General features: G+C 34.7%; 3 protein-coding genes across 3 annotated transcripts; all 3 read left to right on the forward strand.

Moving 5' to 3' along the window:
* The first annotated feature begins 4,813 nt into the window (after window positions 1-4,813).
* On the forward strand, window positions 4,814-5,711 carry LOC113756552 (receptor-like protein 34). Its single transcript, XM_027300191.1, has 2 exons — window positions 4,814-5,261; window positions 5,680-5,711. The coding sequence occupies exons 1-2, from the start codon at window positions 4,814-4,816 to the stop codon at window positions 5,709-5,711; spliced, it is 480 nt and encodes a 159-aa protein (XP_027155992.1).
* An 847-nt stretch (window positions 5,712-6,558) lies between these two features.
* On the forward strand, window positions 6,559-9,639 carry LOC113756588 (receptor-like protein kinase 2). The gene is made up of 3 exons (XM_027300221.1): window positions 6,559-7,013; window positions 7,753-7,899; window positions 8,487-9,639. Exons 1-3 carry the CDS (start codon window positions 6,566-6,568, stop codon window positions 9,521-9,523), a joined length of 1,632 nt encoding a protein of 543 aa, XP_027156022.1. The 5' UTR covers window positions 6,559-6,565; the 3' UTR covers window positions 9,524-9,639.
* A 6,924-nt stretch (window positions 9,640-16,563) lies between these two features.
* On the forward strand, window positions 16,564-22,088 carry LOC113756553 (probable LRR receptor-like serine/threonine-protein kinase At3g47570). Its single transcript, XM_027300192.1, has 6 exons — window positions 16,564-17,335; window positions 19,005-19,367; window positions 19,457-19,528; window positions 19,602-20,564; window positions 20,709-21,602; window positions 21,733-22,088. Exons 1-6 carry the CDS (start codon window positions 16,564-16,566, stop codon window positions 22,086-22,088), a joined length of 3,420 nt encoding a protein of 1,139 aa, XP_027155993.1.
* Window positions 22,089-22,352: the final 264 nt, after the last annotated feature.

The following is a 22,352-nucleotide window of genomic DNA, read 5'->3' on the forward strand; positions in this document are numbered from 1 at the left end:
TCTGTCTATCCAATACAGTGACGATCCAAACTAGTGTTTTAGAGGGAAAATCCTGATTGAAATACATGTAGGAAAAAATGCTTGAGAATCTACATCTGGGCAATAAGAATTCGAAAGGTTAGTTTCTTGGTCCATTATTATTTATTTGTTCCATATTTCAAATTTAAATTTTTACTCTATATGATTATCATTCCTGTGCTACAATTTTGTATATAATTTAATTTAAATATTTACCTTATAAGAATTAATGAATTCGATAAATTGGTCCTAATGCCATCTAAATTTTGATATCATAGTTTGAACTATTACTTTATAAGTATTAATGAATTTTATAAATTGATCCTAACGTCCCTTTAGATTTTGATATTATAGTTTAAATCTTTACTTTATAAGTATTTATAAATTCTATTTGCCAGTACTCCAACACTTGAGATCTACATTTTTCTCCCCTAAGGACATTGTTTTGTGTATAAAAAATTTGAAAAAATTCCTCAAAGAAATCTTAACAAATGAGGGATACCTCTAGCTTGTTTCAATTTAAATTATATTTTTAAGAATAGTTGATTAAAGAAGATGGAAAATATGCAAATATTAAATTACGATGTTAATAATAGAATTTCACAAGAAAAATTAAAGTACAAAGGAGATATTATATTTAATGATACTTTAATCATGTGCAAAACACATGACCTCCCTTGAGCTTTACCTTGCTTAAGTATCAAAAAATTACAATTACTCTCTTGGCGACACAATTGCTATGATAATCTTGAAAAGAATACTAATACCCAAATTTGCAAAAAACCGAAAAGCAAAAAAAAAAAAAAAGAGAGAGAAAATAATAATTATGATCAATGATGATTGAAATAAAAATTTTAAAACCATATAAGGTTATTTTTGCAAAATTTGAGTACAACCATTTTATTATGTCTAAAAATACAAATTTCAATATCTGAGGAACGTACATGAAACTAAGCTAAATCTTTGGGAGAGATGTAAGGAGTTATCCTTAAAATGTGAGTGCAGATGTTTTTGCAAATTTCCATGAAAGTTCAAAAGGAACCACACTTCATTTTGACTAATTGAGTGTTTTCAATTGAACTGCATACATTACATGGTGGGACTGAGAACTGATGAATTTGAATAAAATCATTAGTTTGTTCATAACATTTAACGGCAGCTCCTTATCATCTTTGATGGTTCAATAACATAATATACACTTCGTCTCTCGAAGGGTCAGGTCTTCCTATAGTTCAAGTCGTTATCAAAATTGAATATTAAGTTCTCATCACTCTATAATATCAACTAATTAATAAACATTTTTAGTTTCCACAAGTCTTTGCCAACATTTCCACGCCAACTAGCGTGTCAAATATGGAGATGATCTTTTTTCCCTCGTCACAAAGTACTTGTTAGCGGCAGAATTTATGGGAAGAAAATTCATATGGTTATGCACAACAAATGAATGTCCAATAATCGAAACCACAATTCTATGTGCATATGAACAAACTGGAAGCACTAAATCACAAGATGTACACAGATAAAACCAAATAACAAGGCATAGGAATTGAATGGATGGTACAATTTAATAAATTATTAATTAATTTATATTTCTTTTAATTTAAACTTACCACAATTAAGGAATCCTAATCAAAGGAAAAAAAAAAAGGAAAGACAACCTTTTTCCACCTTGCATTAATTTTGGAAGACATAGATGTTAAAGTATTTCATATTGTTTGATCAAATCAATCTTTTTGTTTCCATTCCAATTATGAGACAAGTCTAGGTTTTCTTCTTTCATTCGTCTAAACTTTATTTATTTCTCTAAACCTTCCACTGACATTTGATATTTCTAATTAAATCTTTTCTTGGTTTCTAACATTTTTCTTCTTGATTTTTCCATGACTTTCCCCCCTTCATTTCCATTGTAGAAAGATATACTTACCTTCCATTTTATTTGGATTTTCATCTTGTATGAAACTGTACACAAATTGCATTACACAATATCATTAATTACATGACCAATTCTATTCAAGTTTATACATTCCGTCAAAATATTTTACATGCTTCTGTTTTCTTTTTTTTTTGCCCCTAAGAACATCCATTTTAGAGGGATTATGTGGATAAATGTAAAAATTATAAGGGGATAAAATAAATATTTATACAAACTATAAAGGGGTTACATAGAGATTAAAATTTTATCACATGAGCTTTTAGAGTGTGTTTGGTATAAACGTCATAATTGATTGTGCATTTTATCCATTTTTCACTTTGTATAAAATCATAAAGGGGTTATGTGGCTATTTTAAAATCTTAGAGGAGTCATCTTATATTATGTAAAATCACAGGAGGAATACAAGTAATTTACCCTATATTACATGGTGGGACTGCAACTTAACAGAACTAATGGATTTGAATTAAACATTAAAGTTTGTTCATAACATCTAAAGTAGTTCCACCTTTGACGATTCAATAAGGTAATATGCATTTCGTCTTTTGAAGGGTCAAACAAGCCAAGTCTTCCTATTGCTTAAGTCATTTTCAAAATTGGATATTAAATTTTTTTTTCTAGTTGGACATTAAATTTCTACCGCTCAGAACATCAACTAATCAATAAAAATATGTAGTTTCCACAAGTCTTTGCCAAAATTTCCGCATCAATTGGCATGTCAAACATGAAATTTGACCATTTGCTAGTCATGCCATCATGCAGACCCTCTGAAATGCACAGAAGGAGACCGCCTACTGCTAAAATTTCCAATAAAATTTTACCAATATGCTCGCTCCTCATGAAAGTTGGATATTAAATTTCCTCACATCAACTGATTACTAAGAATGTTTTAGTTTCCACAAGTCTCTGCCAAAATTTCCACGTCAACTGGTGTGTCAAATGTGGAGATGAACTTATTCTTCCTCGTCGAAAACTACTTGTCAGCGGCAGAACTTATGGGAAGAAAATTCATATGGTTATGTTAAGGGTATTTGTTACCAAATGACAAGTTGCACAACAAATGAATCGAAATCACAGGTTGTAGGTACATATGAACAAACTGTGAGCACTAAATCACAAAGCAAAAAAATCAAATAACAGACTGTAGGAATTAAATGGATGGTACAAGTTAATACATTATTAATTTTTTTAGATTTCTTATAATTTAAAGTTACCCCAATTAAGGAATCCTAATCAAAGATAAAAAAAAAAAAAAAGGAAAGACAACCTTTTTCCACCCTGCATTAATTTTGGAAGACACAGATGTTAAAGACTTTCATATCGTTTAATCAAATCAATCCTTTTGTTTCCATTCTTCTTGTGTGACACGTCTAGCTTTTCATCTTTCATTTGTTTAAATCTTATTTATTTCTCTAAAACTTCTACTCACATTTTATTTTTTCTAATCAGTTATTTTTCTTTTTCTTTTTCTTAACATTTTTCTTCTTGATTTTTGATTTTTCCACGACTTTTTTTTCCCTTCATTTCCATTGCAGAACCAAATACTTACCTTCCATTTTGGATTTTCATCTTGTAAGAAAACATACTTAAATTTGTATCACACCGCCACCGCCATTAATTGCATGATCAATCCTATCGAAAGTCACACCGCCATTAAAACTCAGTCTAGACGTTTGAGAATAGAAAAGTCAAGCGAGTCTAGTCCTCCTATAGTTTAAGACGTGGTTAAAATTGGATTTTAAGCTACTCTCACGTCAAGTGATTAATAGGAATGTTTTAGTTTCCACAAGTCTTCGTCAACTAGCGGGTCAAATACGGAGAACCCATGGGAGTCATCTATGGTAGGAACGTATTGATGTTTCTTTCCACCCTAGGAATGTGCAACACGAAGATATCGACAGCACATCAAAGCATTCTCAGTGAGAAGGCAAGCCCACGTCTAAATTCCCACGGCAAAGAAGAAATATTTGATGTGATTTGTGGCAGGTCCCAGTGATAAATAAATTTCATTTAAATTTTTTATTGTTAATGCAAACAAAACATAATTTCACATTATAATTTTTATATTAGTAGTTATAATGCTTAAGGCTGATTATGTTAAAAAGAAAAAAATAAAAATAAAATGAATAGGTATTTTGACAATTTGTATTTAGGTAGTTAAATTAAAAATGCCTAAATACATGGGTAAAATTTGATGGATTAAAAATAACTTAAAAAATGAACTTCTTGGTCAAAATATTTAAGAATTGTATATTGGGAATGAATGGACGTTTCCCATGATAGAGAAAAATACAAACTTTGGTGCTGGATCTGCCATTGTTAGTGCCACAAATCAAAGTTAATCTCTCTACTCTTACTAGGAAAATTCAGTCGTAGGAAAATTCGTCAGCACGCGTTCCCACTGTGGGTTGATGGACATGGTCTGTCTTTCCCTCCATACAATGTCATTGTTAGACAGCATCCATTTCATAATCATAAATGCTGCTAGTAGTTGACAGCATTTGACCTTGAGATACATATATTGTATCTCAATGGAAGTATATATATACTTACTTCCCCATAATAGTAGTATATACATACTTACTTCCCCATCATCAGCTCTATTTGTAAGCTTAGTCAAAAGAAATGGAGAGAACATGCTATTACTTTTCTGTAGGATTTTTATTAGCCACTTCTCTATTAGCCGTGGGCATAGCCGATATCATAAATGATAAATCTGCCCTTGTAACTTTAAGAGACCACATGGTTTCTAATCGTCACTTAATCTTGGCAAAAAATTGGTCCATTTCTTCCTCTGTTTGTGATTGGATTGGAGTTACATGTGACTCTAGTTGTCAAAGAGTGGTGGCACTAAATATTTCTAACATGGGTTTTGCAGGCACGATTCCTCCACAACTGGGAAACCTGTCGTTCCTTGTTTCTCTCGACATGAGCAACAACAATTTTCATGGTCATTTGCCAGAAGGAATGTCTCATTTGCATCGACTAAGTTTCATGGCTTTAGGCAACAACATTCTCACGGGAGAAATTCCATCATGGTTAGGTGTCTTGGATAGACTTCAATATCTGTCCTTGAGAGAGAATAATTTTGTTGGCCATTTTCCTGCTAACATATGCGACAATCTTCCAAATCTAAAAGAGCTCGATCTGTCTTGGAATCAATTGAGTGGCCAGATACTATCAGGTTTATCAAACTGCTCCGGACTCAAGTCGTTAGATTTGTCAGCCAACCAGTTCAATGGTTACATACCAAAAGCGGTGGGGAACCTGAAAATGCTTGAGGAGCTACATCTCTATTATAACAATTTGGAAGGTTACTTTCTCGGTTTCTTATTCTTTATTCAGTTCCATATTTACATTTTGTCACTGTACAATTATCTTAATTTCTTGTGCTGCAATCTCTTGATCTTTGGGCCTTTAAACATTTATTTCAAATTAAAGAGATTTAGGTGATCCCCTGAAATGAAATTCTGAATCTACCCACGAAAGCAGCAACATGGTTCTATGCCACCCACAATCTTCAAAATCTCCACACTGGAATTTGTTGATTTTGCAGAATAACAGTTATCTGGTAATATTCCTACTGACATATACCACAGTATTCCAAAGAAGTTGGATATTTGAAAATGCTTCAGTATCTATATCCTGGCATTAACAATTCGAAAGGTTACTTTCTTGGTTTGTTATTCTTTGGTTTGGTTGCATAGTTTGACGTTTGTTTTCAATTGCAGTTTACCGTAATATTAACACTTTTTGGGCATAGTTGCTCAGCTAGTCCGTAAATCATGAAAATGAACTGCAACGCGCCCGGGACTAATTGTCTTTTTCACATTTTAATTTTTATGTTAGTAGTTATAATGCTTAAGGCTGATTATGTTAAAAAGCAAAAAATAAAAGTAAAATGAATAACTATTTTGACAATTTGTATTTAGGTAGTTAAAGTAAAAGTGCCTAAATACATGGGTAAAATTTGACGGATTCAAAATAATTTTAAAAAAATGAACTTCTTCATCGAAATATCTAAGAATTGTATATTTGGAATGAAACAGGGAAAAATACAAACTTTGATGCAGGGCCTGTCACTGCTAGTGTCACAAATTAAATTAATCTCTCAACTCTTATTAGGAAAATTAAGTCGTATGCCGCATCCTCCCACTCGTCAGTGCGCGTTCCTACAATGATGGAGATGGTTTGTTTTCCTTGCATACAATGTCATTGTTAAGACATAACCCATCTAACAGTACGTAGTTGACAACATTTGATCTTGAGATACATATATGGCATCAGAATTCAAGTTAAAATAGTATACCTCGGTCCCATAACCGTATATGTATACTTCCCCATCGTCAGTTCTATTTGCCAGCTTAGTCGCAAGAAATGGAGAGAACATGCTATTACTTTCCTATAGGATTTTTATTCGCCATTTCTCTAGTAGCCGTGGCCACAGCCGATATCATAACTGATAAATTTGCCCTTGTAACTTTAAGAGACCACATGGTTTCTGATCCTCACTTAAATTTGGCCAAAAATTGGTCCATTTCTTCCTCTGTCTGCGATTGGATCGGAGTTACATGTGATTCTAGTCGTCAAAGGGTGATGGCCTTAAATATTTCTAACATGGGTTTTGCAGGCACGATTCCTCCACAACTGGGAAACCTCTCATTCCTTGTTTCTCTCGACATGAGCAACAACAATTTTCATGGTCATTTGCCAGAAGGAATGTCTCATTTGCGTCGACTAAGTTTCATGGCTTTAAGCAACAACAATCTCACGGGAGAAATTCCATCATGGTTGGGTTTCTTGGAGAGACTTCAATACCTATCCTTGACAGAGAATAATTTTTTTGGTGATCTTCTTACTAACATATGCGACAATCTTCCAAATCTAAAAGAGCTCGATCTGTCTTGGAATCAATTGAGTGGCCAGATACTATCAGGTTTATCAAACTGCTCCGGACTCAAGTCGTTAGATTTGTCAGTCAACCAGTTCAATGGTTACATACCAAAAGCAGTGGGGAACCTGAAAATGCTTGAAGAGCTAGATCTCGGTGATAACAAATTGGAAGGTTACTTTCTTGGTTTCTTATTCTTTATTCAGTTCCATATTTACATTTTGTCACTGTACAATTATCTTAATTTCTTGTGCTGCAATATCTTGATCGATCTTTGGCCCTTTAAACATTTATTTCAAATTAAAGAGATTTAGGTGATCCCCTATAATGAAATTCTGAATCTACCCACGAAAGCAGCAACACGGTTCTATGCCACCCACAATCTTCAAAATCTCCACATTGGAATTTGTTGATTTTGCAGAATAACAATTATCTGGTAATATTCCTACTGATATATGCCACAGTATTCCAAATGTAAAAGAGCTCTATCGCCTTTGGAATCAGTCGAATGGTCAACAAAATGCTCTGGACTTTGGGGTATTGTGTTTTGTCATTCAACCAGTTGAACGGATACATACCAAAAAGAAGTTGGATATTTGAAAATGCTTCAGGATCTATATCTTGGCATTAGGCTTATTGTATTAGAAGGGTATAATTGTCTTTTTAATTGAACCACTAGCAAGGGACCAAAAGTAAATCAAAATTAATGCTAAGGTAAACCATAGCTGATACCAAACATCAGGGAGGAATTATGTATTTATAATTAAAATTATTCTTTATGTATTGCGCAATTTAAATTTGTCACAGTACAATCGTAATTCTTGTGCTACAAATCTCTTTGATTTCGGGCCCACAAAAAAAAGGCATACATTTAGTTCTAACGAATTGGTGGTAATTCCTCCAAGTTTCGCAGGTAGCATTCCGGAAGAGATAGGCAATCTCCAGAGCTTGAGGGTCTTGTCCATTATAGACAGCAATTTGAGTGGATCAAAAATACTCAGGGAAATCGGAAACCTAACTATGCTTGAAGAAGTATATTTTTTTAATAACAGCCTTACAGGTAATCCAATTGGTGGTGAGAAGTTTCTAATTTCTGCCGGTTCTGTTAACAATTGTTAGCAGATTGGTGCAACAGAATATATATATATATATATATATATATGCTTTGAATTAAAAAATTTGTTAAGTGGGTGGTTTTATTATTATTATTATTTTTTTGTTGGTTCAACTAGTCAGCAACAGTAGTATTAATCCAAAACTGTTTTAGTAGGAAAATTTGCCTTAATTTTGACATGAAATTAATGAACTTCAAGTTGCCAAAAATCCCCTTTTTTTAAATTTTTTTTTTGAATTTTGTCAATTTTAGATATACAATTTTTATCGGTGGAATTATATAACATGTTCCTGAATTTGGAAGTTTATATCTACAGATAAACTTTTTCAAAAAATTCCCCGCTTTAAATTCTTTACGTAGGGATCAACAAACTCAACGGGCAAATACTAAGGGGGGATTGGAAATTTGTTAATCTACTATGCTTAAGAAGCTGTATCTAGATGATGGCTAATTTGAATAAGCTGTAGCCCTGAATTTGGTGCAACTTTTGGAGTATGTTTAAATGAGATTGGTTTTTGTTCATGAATCGACAGGTCCCATTCCAAACGAGATTGGCAACTTGCTCAAATTGGAGATCCTTGACTTGAGATGGAATAGCTTAAGTGATTCGCTCCCAGTTGAGATCTTCAACATGTCAGCTCTGAGGACGCTCTACCTTGATAAAAATCATTTATCAGGGGTTCTTCCATCAAATATGTGCCATGGCCCACACAATTTGGAATCTATTTATCTTGGTGGGAATAACTTCAGCGGAACCATACCCGCCTCTATCTCAAACTGTTCGAAACTAATTGAAATATATCTTCATAGTAACAAATTCAGCAGTCCGATTCCCAATTCCATTGGAAATTTGAGACATCTCGAAGTTCTAGATCTGTTTGCTAACAATTTGACGAGTGAATTGGGCCTCTTCACTTCTCTCACAGGTTGCATCTCTTTATGGAGTATCGATGTGGGAGACAATCCGTTAAATGGGGTTCTTCCGAGATCCATCGGGAATCTTTCTATTTCTGTTGAACGGTTGAATGTACGGAACTGTGGACTCAGGGGGAACATTCCAGACAGCATTGGAAACTTGAGCAATTTAGGTTTTTTAGATCTACGTGACAATAGTTGGACTGGATCAATTCCCACTGCGATATGGGGTTTGCAAAAGCTTCAGTATTTGGATCTTAGCAATATTTCCCTCACTGGTCCGCTCCCTCGTGGTCTCTGTGGATTGCAGAGTTTGAAGGGTTTGCTACTGAGTCAAAATCAGATTAGCGGTTCAATTCCAGGATGTTTCAATAATCTTACATCTTTGTGGTATCTTGACATTGGTTTCAATAGATTAACCTCTACTCTGCCCTTGTGGGATCTTAAAGGTCTTGTGTATGTCAACTTGACATCGAATTTATTGAGAGGACCTTTGGCTCCAGAAATGGGAGAGTTAAAGGATTTGATAAAGTTAGACTTGTCAAACAATCAGTTTTCAGGCAAAATCCCAAGCACCATTTGGAGTTTAGAGAATTTGGACCACCTTTCTTTAGCAAACAACAGCTTGCAAGGATCAATTCCGGACAACTTTTGAATTGGGACCTTTGAATTTGGGGCTAGAAAACTGGCCCATTACAGAGTAATTTCTGTTGTTGGATCCCCAATATACTTAAATGTTCACTTTTAAGGAATTAAGTGTTGACTCATGTATTCTTACCCTGTAATAAATTAAGGCTTGTGTAAACTTTCTTGGTTCCAATATACCCGGCTATTCCAAACAATAAAATCAAGCACAATAATGGTGCCTATGCATATATTTATTGTGCCACAACTATTCTGATTTTTGTTTTATAAAAAATTCAATTAGGAAGTGAAAGTTTCTCCTAACTAACAAAAGATATTAAGAAAATAAATGTTTATTGTTACAATGTTAGCCCATGGCCCAAAAAAAAAAATTAGAGTAGTCCCGTTCATTTAATATGATGGCAATCATTTTTTATTTTTTGTGAATTCAAAAAAATGTGGCCTTTTGGAAGGCACATTTTCTTTTACAGGTGAAAATATTGGGATTTTTTCTTTAAAAATAACAGTACACTTTTTCTTTGTTGGCACCATCACTCTCACATCAAATTTGGAAAACTACAGTTGAATAGCTTTTGGTATGATAATTGAAGACTAAAGGTTAGTTTTGTTATTTTCTTGTTGCTTTGGTGAAAATAATATAGAAGACGTGTCTTCAGTTTGGTACCAAGGAAAAGCGTCTGGTGAAACAGATATTTGCAGCAAATGATTGACACCGATTCACTTGTTCTTCCCGCTTGAAGCTCGTTACTAAGTTTTGATATAATTAAGCTAATTAGTAGGTTTTGATATAATTAAGCAATTACTTGAGGAATAAAATTCTAATGCTATGGAAACACAAAGTGGACAACTAGAGAAGCCAATAATGAGTTTCTAATGCTATAACCGCTATAATCGTCAATTCTTTCCTTTTTTTTCGTATCGTTGTTATTCGTATTCCACAGTCTTGGTAATGTTGTTTATTTATTTCCTTAAATGAATCTGGCCCAATTTTGACCAATTTATTTGTTGGCATATTGGTGGTTGATGGTGGAGAAACTTATGCCTTAGGCCCAAAAATAGTCTACTTACTGGATTGAGGCTAGATTTCAGCTCAAAAAAAAACCTAGGCCCACAAATAATTAGATTGCCTGGTCATAGTATGCAAATACAGCCCAGGCCCTATTTTTTTTTTGTTTTTGTTTTTTGGTTGTAAAGTTTAAAGTTTTATATGATGAATACAAATCAAAAGATAATTCACCTCATAATTTTTAAGAATTTTTATATTTATATATATCAGTGGCATTCCTTGTCTTTAAGTTCTTTATATATATATATATATATATATATAAGTGAAGTCATATATATTGTACTTAAAGAAACAACTATTCAACTTATGTCTACTTACTGGATTGAGGCTAGATTTGAGCTCAAAAAAAAACCTAGGCCCACAAATAATTAGATTGCCTGATCATAGCATGCACATACAGCCCAGGCCCATCATTTCTACAAATACAGCATTATGTGTATTAGTATTATTTTGTGCAAATGAACATTAAAAAAAAAAAAAGAATGGAAAACATCAAACTTATAACAAATATTGTCCTCATAGCATTATGTTATAGGTAGGGGTAGTAATCAAGTAATCGTAAGGTCATTGGTTTCACTCTCAAACCCTCCCCCTACTTTTTTCTTTTTTGGGTTGTAAAGTCTAAAGTTTTATATGATGAATACAAATCAAAAGATAATTCACCTCATAATTTTTAAGAATTTATATATATATATCATTGCCATTCCTTGCCTTTATATATATATATATATAAGTGAAGTCATATATATTGTACTCTGTAAGAAAGAAACTACTATTCAACTTGGCTTTGTCTCTTGGATATCAAACCACATCATTGCAGCCATAAATAGGCCAGAGTGCCTGTCAACAACAATCAATTAATACATTTTCAGTTCCTGCCTTCAACCCAAGCCTGTCATTGGGCCTTTGGTCCAGTGGTCATTCCAAGCTTTCTAAGGTTTGGTGATGCAAAGAGGTCATGGGTTCGAATCCTGCCTCCCGCAAAAATTTGTCACAATTTGTGACGGTCTTAATCTATGCTAATTAAGAAGTTGCATCTAGATGATAAGCTAATTTGACAAGTATGCCAATTTTCAATGAGCCCCCGAGCTTGGTCTGGTGGCATGGGATTGCTGAAGATGGGACTTGGTCTCTGGTTCGAGTCTCGCTGCCAACAAGTTACGCGGGGTAGGGGATGTAGTCTGCGAGATCCATTCTCTACGGGACACCCAAAAAAAAAATGCTAATTTTCAATGAGTTGTAGTCCTGAATGAATCATAACCAAATGAAAAGGCAAAGAAGTGAATTAGAAGTTACAAAATTGTAATAGTTTTTAAATTAGTTTGCACTTTTAATTCTAAACAAAATCTCTCAAAATTTTAAAATCTCTTTTTCTGTTGGTTACAAAATTGTAATAGTTTTTAAATTAATGAATTATATCAACGAATTGGTGAGAAGTTTCTAAATTTCAGCCTTTTTCTAGTTCTATAAATTTTGTTAACAAAATGATGAGAAGACAATATAGGCTTGAATAAAATTTAGGGTTAATAACACTTTGGCCCACTAAATCTAGGGGATAGTCATATATTATCCCCTCAACCTTGAATATATATACTCTACCCCATGGAAACTTATTATTCATGGCAGATAACATGCTTTTGGGGCCTATGTGATGGAAATACATAACATGTCCAAGTTACGAGAAATTGGCTCCAGTAATAACAGCCTGTCTAGATCTCTCCTAGAAAGTATATGCGGCTGGTTTCTTGAACTTGAAAGTCTATATCTACACAGAAATAATTTGGAAGGCCAAATACCAGAAAACTTATGCAAATGTTTCACACTTGAATCTCTTTACCCAGCCCGGATTGAAAATTGGAACGACTTTATCTTGCTGAGAACAACTTCACTGGAGCTTTATCTAAGGCACCTCGAGTTTTTAGAGCTAATTGATGACAATTTGACAAGTAAATCTTCATCTCCAGATTTGAACCTCTTCATTTCCTAGGCCGGTTGCATCTCTCCAGGGAAGACCTCAGTGTCAGGAAATCCGTTGAATGGGGTTCTCCCAATTTCAATTGGAATCCCTCTAGTTCTGTTGAAAAGTTTTATGCAGAAAACTGTGGAATCAAGGGTAACATTCCATGGAGCATTGGAAGCTTGAGCAATCATTTGACTGGCTTCATCCCTTCTACGATGAATGGGTTCACAAGCTGCAAGGGTTGTTGTATCTCCAAAATAATTCTATGAGTGGTTCCCTATTTGGTGATCTCTGTGGTTTACAGAGTTTGAATATATATACACGTCTAATCCAAAACCAGATTTCTGGCTCAATTCCAGAATGCTTCGGTAACCTCACATCTTTGAGGTCTTTTTATATAGCTTTCAATAGATTAACCTCTACTCTACCAAGGACCTTGTGGAATCGCAAAGACCTCTTGGGAATTAATTTGTCGCTGAATTTTTTGAGTGGATCTTTGCCTGTAGAGTTGGGAGAATCCTGACATGGTTAGACTTGTCAATGAATCACTTTTCAGGTAACATTGCTAGTACCATTGGGAGTTTAGAATATTTGATGTTGCTTTCTTTGGCAACTAACAGCTTGCAAGGGGCAATCCCCCCAACCGTGGGTAACGTGTTAAGCCTAGAAAACTTCAACCTATAACATAATAACCTCTCAGTTTGATTCCCAAGTCAACGAAGGCTCTTAGACATCAAGTATTTATTTCAAATTAAGAGGTGAAATTCCAACTAGAGGTCCTTTTGAAGATTTCACTCATGAATCCTTTCTCTTCAACAAGGACTTGTGTGGACTTCTTAGGCTTTGTTGTCCAAAGAATAAATCAAGGAAAGTAAAGGTGCCTCTACCTTTGTTTATTTTGTTGGGAATTGTTGCAATATATAGTAGGTAAAATGGCCTGGCTATTTTCATTCCTTAGATGTCAAGAGAAGCATGAAGTACCAAGCGAAAGATAATCAGTTTTAGTTAGAGCACATGGAAGAATTCCATATTGTGATTTCATGCAAGCAACCAATGGGTATCATGAAAGCAACTTGATTGGGATGGGAAGTTTTGGATCTGTTTACAAAGGTAAACTTGATAATGGGATGCTTGTGGCAGTGAAAGTCTTCAATTTGCAAATGTAAGGCGCATTCTAGAGCTTTGATACAGAATGTGATGCGTTGAGTAACTTTCACCATCGAAATCTCACAAAAGCTATTGCTAGTTGCTCTAACCTTGATTTCAAAACCTTAGTAGTCTTGACAAGTGGTTGCACTCTCACAACCGTTTCTTAGTAGTTAGTACCTTCACTGCGGCCATCCAGAAATGGTGATTCATTGTGATTTGAAACCTGGTAATGTCTTGCTCGATCAGGATATGCTTACATATGTTAGTGATTTTGGTGTTACAAAGTTGTCAGATCATAAAGATAGCATCACATATACGAAAACACTAGCCACAATGGGTTACGCGCACCAGGTAAAGTTCATAAGATATATTTTCAAAAAATACATTGAATTCCATGATAAATCTACTGTCGACTTCTTTTCTAGTTTCTTAATTTTGACAATGGATCTGATGAAGTGTGACAGCTTTTTGTCAAAGAATATGGATCAAAAGGATTAATGTCAACCAAATGTGATGTTTATAGATTTGGAACAATGCTAATGGTAGTATACACGATGAAAAAACCATAGCCATGTCATAAAATTAATGTTTGATGGGGACTTCAGCTTGAGGAGTTGGGTATATATGTCAATGAATGCCTAGCGCAGTGGAGCAAGTTATGGATATTAGATCGCTAAAATCAGGTGAAGACTACTGTGCAGAAGAATTGAAGTAGCATTGAATTGCTCAGTGGATTCTCCAAAAGAGAGGAGTAATATTGAAGATGCTCTTGCAGCCTAAAAACATAGAAAACGTCTTCTTATTTCACATGATGCCAAGGCTCGAAACGGCTTTCATTGCTTGGGGGAATTTCTAATGCTGAGTTGTTTGGATGTCATTCTTGAAGGGTTGGAGGATTTCAGTGTTTGGATAGGAGATTCTTTAGAAAAAAAAAAAGGTTATTTGGAAGAATAATGTGACACTTTTTATGATGTAATACATATGAGATAAAAAGACAGATTGATTAGAATGCTGATGATCATAAAGAAAATATAACATTTTTTACGGTTTTTAATTTTGGGAAATTTTGCTTTTAATAAAGAAGATATGGCTTCTTTAACCTAGTCATTTTCTATAATCTTCTGAATCTTTCCCAAAAATCAAACTGCCAGTAACTGATCAACTTTTTCAAATCTCATTTCGGCTGCTAGATTAGGTTTGTGTGCTGCCACAGATCTAGTGTGAGGCTTCCATGTTTAGAGTTTTATTTCCTTTAACTGTGCAAATAGACAAAATGATAGAATTATTTACTTTTAAGAGTTTATTGGGTCAATAAATATAAGATGATTTTTTTAAAAAAAATTTTTGGTAGTAATTCAACTTTTATTGCTGTGGCAAGGAATACAAATTATTGCAAACAACTTGATACCTGGGACTTTCCTCCAACTAGCCACTGCACTTGTGATGACTTTCTGGTACGAATAAAACTTGGTCCATTGCCAGTTTCCTGAACACCCTCAAGAATGGATTTTGCTGCAAATGCTAAGACAACTAAGCCAATTCCTCTGACTAATAAACAATAACTTTGAATCCTACTCCAGACACAGGAAGCATAATCACATCAAAAAATGAATAATGTTACTTCATACGATGATATTCAAGCACTAGATAATTATTTAGCCATTTTCAGATGAAATTCAAGCATTGGTCTGGAGAAGCTGGTTAAATTAAACGGTCGTTTCTTGCACATATCACTTCTGAATACAGTACTCAGTTTGTCTTTTGCAGAAAATGTTGCAGATGGATTTGGTTGGGTTTTGATTGATGTAGTAGTCTTGGATGCCTGGCATCAACGGCAACGTTAATTGAGGGGTTGAAATTTGCCATTCAAACTTGGAAACTTATGTGCGAGTATTTTCTGGTCAAGAGTAACCTTACTTAGCTGCCAACCCAAGTCAAAGGCTACAAGTTCTGGAAGGAATACTGTGCTGGTCAACAGATAGAAAAATCTAGATTCTGTAGGTTTCTTTGGTTAGTTGATAATAAATCCTGGAAATTCAACTTAAGAGAATATAAAAAAAATTCAAATTCAACCAAAAATTAAATAAAAGGATTCTTTTTCTTTTTTTTTTTTTAGTAGGGGAGGCATGAGATTTAAGAAGTGAGAATGGAAATCGGAACCGAGAATTTCTAAATCATGAAGTTTCAATCTTAGTCACTGGATCAAAACTTTCTCGATTAAATAAAAAAATTCAAACAAACAATTTGAGGAAAAAAAAATTTGACTAATAGTAGAAAGATAGCCGACGGAGAAGTTCTAGAGGGGGGTGTTCTTATGGTACTATTTACAATAATTCAAATGCAATGTACCATCTAGACTATTCATAAGTGGGCTATAGATATGTTAAATCCACTCAATTATTAAGCATGAAAATGTCAAAATACAATAATTGATACTAATGTGTAAATGTCAAGACTCAAGAAGTAATTAATTCTTGTTTATTATCGTAATTAATTCTTTGCAATTATTTGTAGACCAAAAAGTAAGTAGCTCCAACTTCTATTTCAAAACAGTTTCAGTATAACTTTGAGTTTAAGTGTTTTCTTTTGTTGTTAATAAATGATAATATATTACTTTTAGTGATCACCTATCAACTTGATATACCATATATACTTTAAATAATCAAAATTTTCCAAATCCTCGTGAGTTTTAGAAGACATTTTTCTTATGCATTTTGAATCAAATATTAAGTCAACTATAAAATAATTTCATGCTTTAACATGCAAACATAAAGTGCATGTTCTAACAAACTAGTTGAATATAAGTTCACAATATGTACAAGTAGTTCCACCATATTTTCCTGCAAGTGATCCTATTCTCAACTTGGTTGCAAATATGGAGAGAGTTTTCTGCTACTTCATTTCTGCCCTTCTGTTGGCTACTTCTATGTTAGCTAGCTTTTCCCTAGCCAAGACCAACATCAGCACTGATACAATGGCCCTCCTTGAATTGAAAGATCATATAACTTCAGATCCTTACTCTATCTTAGCCAAAAATTGGTCCATTTCTTCATCTGTTTGTAACTGGATTGGTGTCACTTGCAGCTATACTCATCACCACAGAGTAAGAGCCTTAAATATTTCGAACATGGGTCTTGCAGGAAGTATCCCTTCCAATCTTGGAAACCTGTCCTTTCTTGTTTCTCTTGACATGGGAAATAATTCCTTTCATGGCCATTTGCCAGAAGGGATGGCTCATTTGCGTCGAATCAGATTTATTTCTTTAAGCCACAACAATTTCACGGGAGAAATTCCGTCATGGTTTGGTTTCTTGGAGAAACTTCAACACCTCTCATTAAGAAACAACTCTTTTACTGGCTTTCTCCCTCCTCCTCTCTTCAATATCTCCGGTTTGGGAGTCATAGATTTTTCAGAGAACAACTTGTCTGGCATTATTCCTGTTGACATGTGCAACAATCTTCCGAGTCTCAAAAGGCTTCTAGTTTCTTCAAATAAGTTGAATGGTCAAATACTATCCGGTATATCCAAATGCTGGAGACTCGAGGTATTATCACTGTCAAATAACGAGTTTAGCGGACGCATCCCTAGAGAAGTTGGGAACTTACAAATGCTGGAGGAGCTGTATCTGGGCGGGAACAACTTGGGAGGTCAGTTTCTTGGCTTTAAAATATGCAATTTTCATTTTTCACACGGGGACGATATTTTGCAGTCCCTCCATCCTGCTAACATTCTCATACTTGTTGGAATTCGTTCAAAGTTGCTAGTTTTTCTTTTTCTTTCGGAACGTTATAGTTTCTTAATATTTTAATTTTCCTTTTTTTTCAGAATTTTAAATTTTTATATCACAATTTTGACAATATTTGTAATGAAACCCTTTTTTTTTTTTTTAACAAAAGACTGTTGACCTATTCCTATACAGCAGTGGAAGGGGAAAACATAACTAAGCTATTTGAGGCCCGGAAGGAAAGTGGGTAAGAGGGAAAGAAATTGCTCGAGATTATACAAGTGCATTACCACACTTTTTTTTTTGTCCAAAAGATTTCCTTAAGGCTTTCCTTGTGAGCGTTAGATAGGATTTGAATTCTCAATCTAATATTAGACTTACTCTAAGAGGCTTATAATGGCCACTGGAGCAATGTCCAGTAATAAAAACCTCTTTGGACTGCCAATTCCATAAAAACATGTTTTTAATACATGATATCACTCCTAAAAACACTCAAAACAATGCTGGAAATTAATTTGAAAAAAAAAAACACCCAAAAAATACACCAACATGCAAACACATATGTAGCCCTTATCTTATTATTACCATTTTTCTCCCTTGTCATCCTATCCCAAATCCTCCCCTGCCACTTGCCACCAGTTCTCCCTCCTCCCCTCTAACAAACCCTACTAACCCTTAATCCTACCACTACTAGGGAGGAGGACTATTGGGAAGAGGTGGAGCAGTCTAAGGTGCAATGGAGTTGAGTCGAGTTCGACTCTCCTAGAACTCTTAAAAGTTGAGTTTGAATTCGAGTCTATTTCAATTTTTGGTTACTTGAGCTCAAGCTTGATCTCAATTTGATTAGCCTAATTGAGTTCACTAGATCTCAGATGAATCAAATAAGCTTAAGTGATATAAATTAATATTTAATACAATTTTAAAAAAGGATAAAATAGACATTTCAAACTCTATATATTTATTAATTTTTGAAACTCTATTGAGTTCGATTAAACTTGACGAACCATCGATCCTCATATATAAGACTCTTTGTATATAAGGCTCAAACTCGAACTCGTTAATATATTTAAGCCACTCGAAACTCAACTCAAACTCAAGACTCGGTTAATATGAGTTCGAACTTGAATTTTGACCAAGCAAACTCATAAGTAACTCAATTGAGGTTGACTAGTTTACAGCTCTAGATGAGCACAGAAGGGCTTGGGCGGCTACAAGGAGCTGGAAGGAGAAGGTGGTTTGCCATTTTCCACCATTTTTTGGTAAATTCCATCACTAGTCACAATCGAGCCCGCTACTTTTGGGTCTTTTTTTTTTGGTGAATCCAAGGCCCTCTTTAAAAGTACCTCAATAACAATCTAAAGCACCCCAACCATAATTAGTTTTAAATGATATGTACACAATAAAATTTCTAAAAAATCCAACCCAAAGAGAATAGATCATATAATGAGTTAAATAAATTGATAATATTACTAGTTAGTACAAAAAAAGCCCTCTTTGATTTCTTAGTATATGCAGTTCTAGATTTTTTTTTTTTCAATTTGCCTTTAGTCTTCAGTCTTATTGAAATGAAAGAAATCTGTTGAAATTGGCAGGTAATATTCCAAAAGAGATAACTAGTCTTCCCAATTTGAGAACTTTTTCGGTATTAAGCAGCAATCTTGTGGGCATCATACCAGCAAGCATGTTCAACATGTCAAAGCTGCAATATCTACATCTCGGTAACAATAGCCTAACCGGTACTCTTCCAGAAAATTTGTGCGACAATCTTCCCAAGATTGAATTCCTTTACCTAATCAAGAACAAACTACACGGTCAGATTCCAAGCAACATAGGTAAATGCTCATCACTTCGAGAATTGTCATTGGCCCGCAACAGATTCACCGGTTTCATACCACAGGAGTTTGGGAATTTAACTATTCTTGAGGGTCTAGATATTAGCGTCAATAACTTGACAGGTAGGTCAAGAAAAAGTTAATATTTTCATTAATCAATTGTCTGGCAGACATGCTAAATTCAGAGATTCATGTAACTTGCTATTTTGTAGGAGAAATACCAAAAGAGATTGGCAATTTAACTATGATACAGAACCTATATCTTTATGAGAACAACTTGACAGGTATGACAATGTTCACTTAGCATTATTTAGAAACATTGGAACAATAGACTAATGTTCTTTTACAAATTTCCAGGTTTCATTCCACAAGAAATGGGCAAACTTTCCAAGTTGGAGAGCCTTGACTTGGAATTAAATAGGTTAGGTGGACCGATCCCTGCTTGGATTTTCAACATCTCAACAATTCAGTTTCTGTCACTTTCAGCCAATAGTTTTTTTGGCAGTCTTCCGCCAAATATGTGTCATGTGTTGAAAAATTTGCAAGGGCTTTATCTTGCTGGGAATTATTTGAGTGGAAATATACCTATGTCTATCTCAAATTGTTCAAGACTAACTATCATAACCCTTCTTAGTAATGAATTCACTGGTTCAATTCCTGATTCTCTTGGCAATTTAAGACAACTCAATGTTCTACAGCTATCGGACAACAAGTTGACAAGTGAATCTTCATCTCAAGAATTGAGCCTTTTTAGTTCCCTTGCAAATTGCATGCTCATAAGACATATTTCGTTGGAACGAAATCCATTGAATGGCGTCCTTCCAAATTCCCTCGGGAACCTTTCTAGCTCCATTGAAATAATATATGCATTTGGCAGTGGAATCATGGGAAGCATTCCAGGCAGCATTGGCAATTTAAGCAATTTGATAGCATTAAGGCTAGACAACAATCAGTTGACTGGGTCCATTCCCACTTCTGTGAAAGGATTGGGAAAGCTTCAAGGCTTATATCTCCACAACAACATCATCACTGGAACTCTTTCTACTGATCTCTGCAACTTGCGTATGTTGAACGATTTTAATATAAGCCAGAATCAAATTTCAGGTTCAATTCCAGGATGTTTAGGCAACATTACATCCATCAGGTATATTGATCTGTCTTTCAACAAAATAACTTCTAGTGTGCCAATTAGCTTGTGGAATCTCAAAGATCTGTTGGAACTTCGCTTGACATCCAATTTCTTCAATGGATCTTTGGCTCCAGAAATTGGAAAATTGAAGGCTGTGACATGGTTAGACATGTCACTGAATCACTTCTCGGGTAACATCCCTAGTACAATTGGGGATTTATAAAGATTGATACAGCTTTCTTTGGCAAATAACAACTTGGAAGGATCAATTCCGTCCACAATTGCTGACATACAAAGACTTGAATATTTAGACTTGTCGCACAATAATGTCTCAGGTTCGATCCCCAAGTTAATGGAGAATCTTACATATCTCACATACTTGAATGTTTCTTCCAATGATTTAAGAGGTGAAATTCCATCTGAAGGTCCTTTTACAAAGTTCACTTATGATTCCTTTGCCTTTAATAGAGCATTATGTGGAGCACCTAGGTTCCATTTGCCACCATGCCAAACTATTTCCAGGCGCAAATCACGGACAAGAAAGACGGTTCTCATTGCAATCATTTTGCCAGGAATGCTTTCTGTGGTTATCGTCGCTGGCTTAGGAACTGTGTTCCATAGATACAAAAAGAAATCTAAGATTCCAAGCCAAACAGGTTTGTCATCATTGATAGAACAACCAAGAATCTCATACTATGAGCTGCTACAAGCAACTAATGGGTATAGTCAAGAAAATTTGCTTGGTGTGGGAAGTTTTGGATCAGTTTACAAGGGTATTCTAAATGATGGTAAGATTTTGGCTGTAAAAGTGTTTAATTTGCAATTAGAACGAGCATTCAGGAGCTTCGATGCAGAATGCAACATATTGAGAAATCTACGCCATCGAAATCTCACAAAAGTCATTACCAGTTGCTCTAACCCTGATTTCAAGTCCTTAGTGCTTGAATTCATGCCTAATGGTAGTCTGGAGAAATGGTTGCATTCTGAAAATTGCTCCTTAGATGTCATGCAGCGACTGAACATAATGATCGATGTTGCTTGTGCATTGCAATATCTCCATCATGGTTACACAACTCCAGTGATTCATTGTGATCTGAAGCCTAGTAATGTCTTGCTGGATCAAGATATGGTTGCACATGTAAGCGATTTTGGCATAGCAAAGATGTTGAGTGAAGAGGAGACCATCACACATACTAACACACTAGCCACATTGGGCTACATTGCTCCAGGTAGTTACAAACATCCAAACTCCACTCTTATTATGTCATTCAAAAACAATATCCTAGGTCACTTTGAGTTTGATTTTCACATTATCTAATATTGGCTAGCTCTCTCTTTTTTCTTTTTCTTTTTTTGTAGAATATGGATCAGAAGGACTAGTATCAACAAAATGTGATGTTTATAGTTATGGGATTATGTTAATGGAAATGCTTACAAGAAAAAGGCCAAATGATGAAATGTTTGATGGAAATTTGAGCTTGAGGGGTTGGGTATGCGGATCAATAGCTAATGCAATAATGGACATTTTGGATGTGAATTTGATAAGGTCAAATGAAGAGTATGCTACACAAGAGTTGGAGTGTATATCATCCATCATGAAAGTGGCGCTGAATTGCTCGAAGGAATCTCCAAATGAGAGGAGTAACATGGAATATGCTCTTGCTGCACTGAACCATATCAAGCTTCACCTTTTGTCTTGTTATAGAAGGCCTTGAGGATGTGAAGATATCCACCAGGAAGAATTCCAGAAAACCTACTTGCTTTAACACATCAATTTTTTTCCTGAATCATTTGGTCCACGTAGTATACTTTTTATCTATTGAATTTATCTAAATCTTTACTGGCATTATTAATGCTAAACTAGCAATTGGCCATGGTTATCACTTATCTGGAATTCCTTAATTTGTCTGATAACTGATCTGCACATCATTGAAAAAATGTTGAGTTCAATAAAATTCATGCTACTGCAAAGAAAACAC

This window comes from Coffea eugenioides, unplaced genomic scaffold, assembly GCF_003713205.1.
Source record: "Coffea eugenioides isolate CCC68of unplaced genomic scaffold, Ceug_1.0 ScVebR1_23;HRSCAF=104, whole genome shotgun sequence".
Taxonomy (NCBI): Eukaryota; Viridiplantae; Streptophyta; class Magnoliopsida; order Gentianales; family Rubiaceae; genus Coffea; species Coffea eugenioides.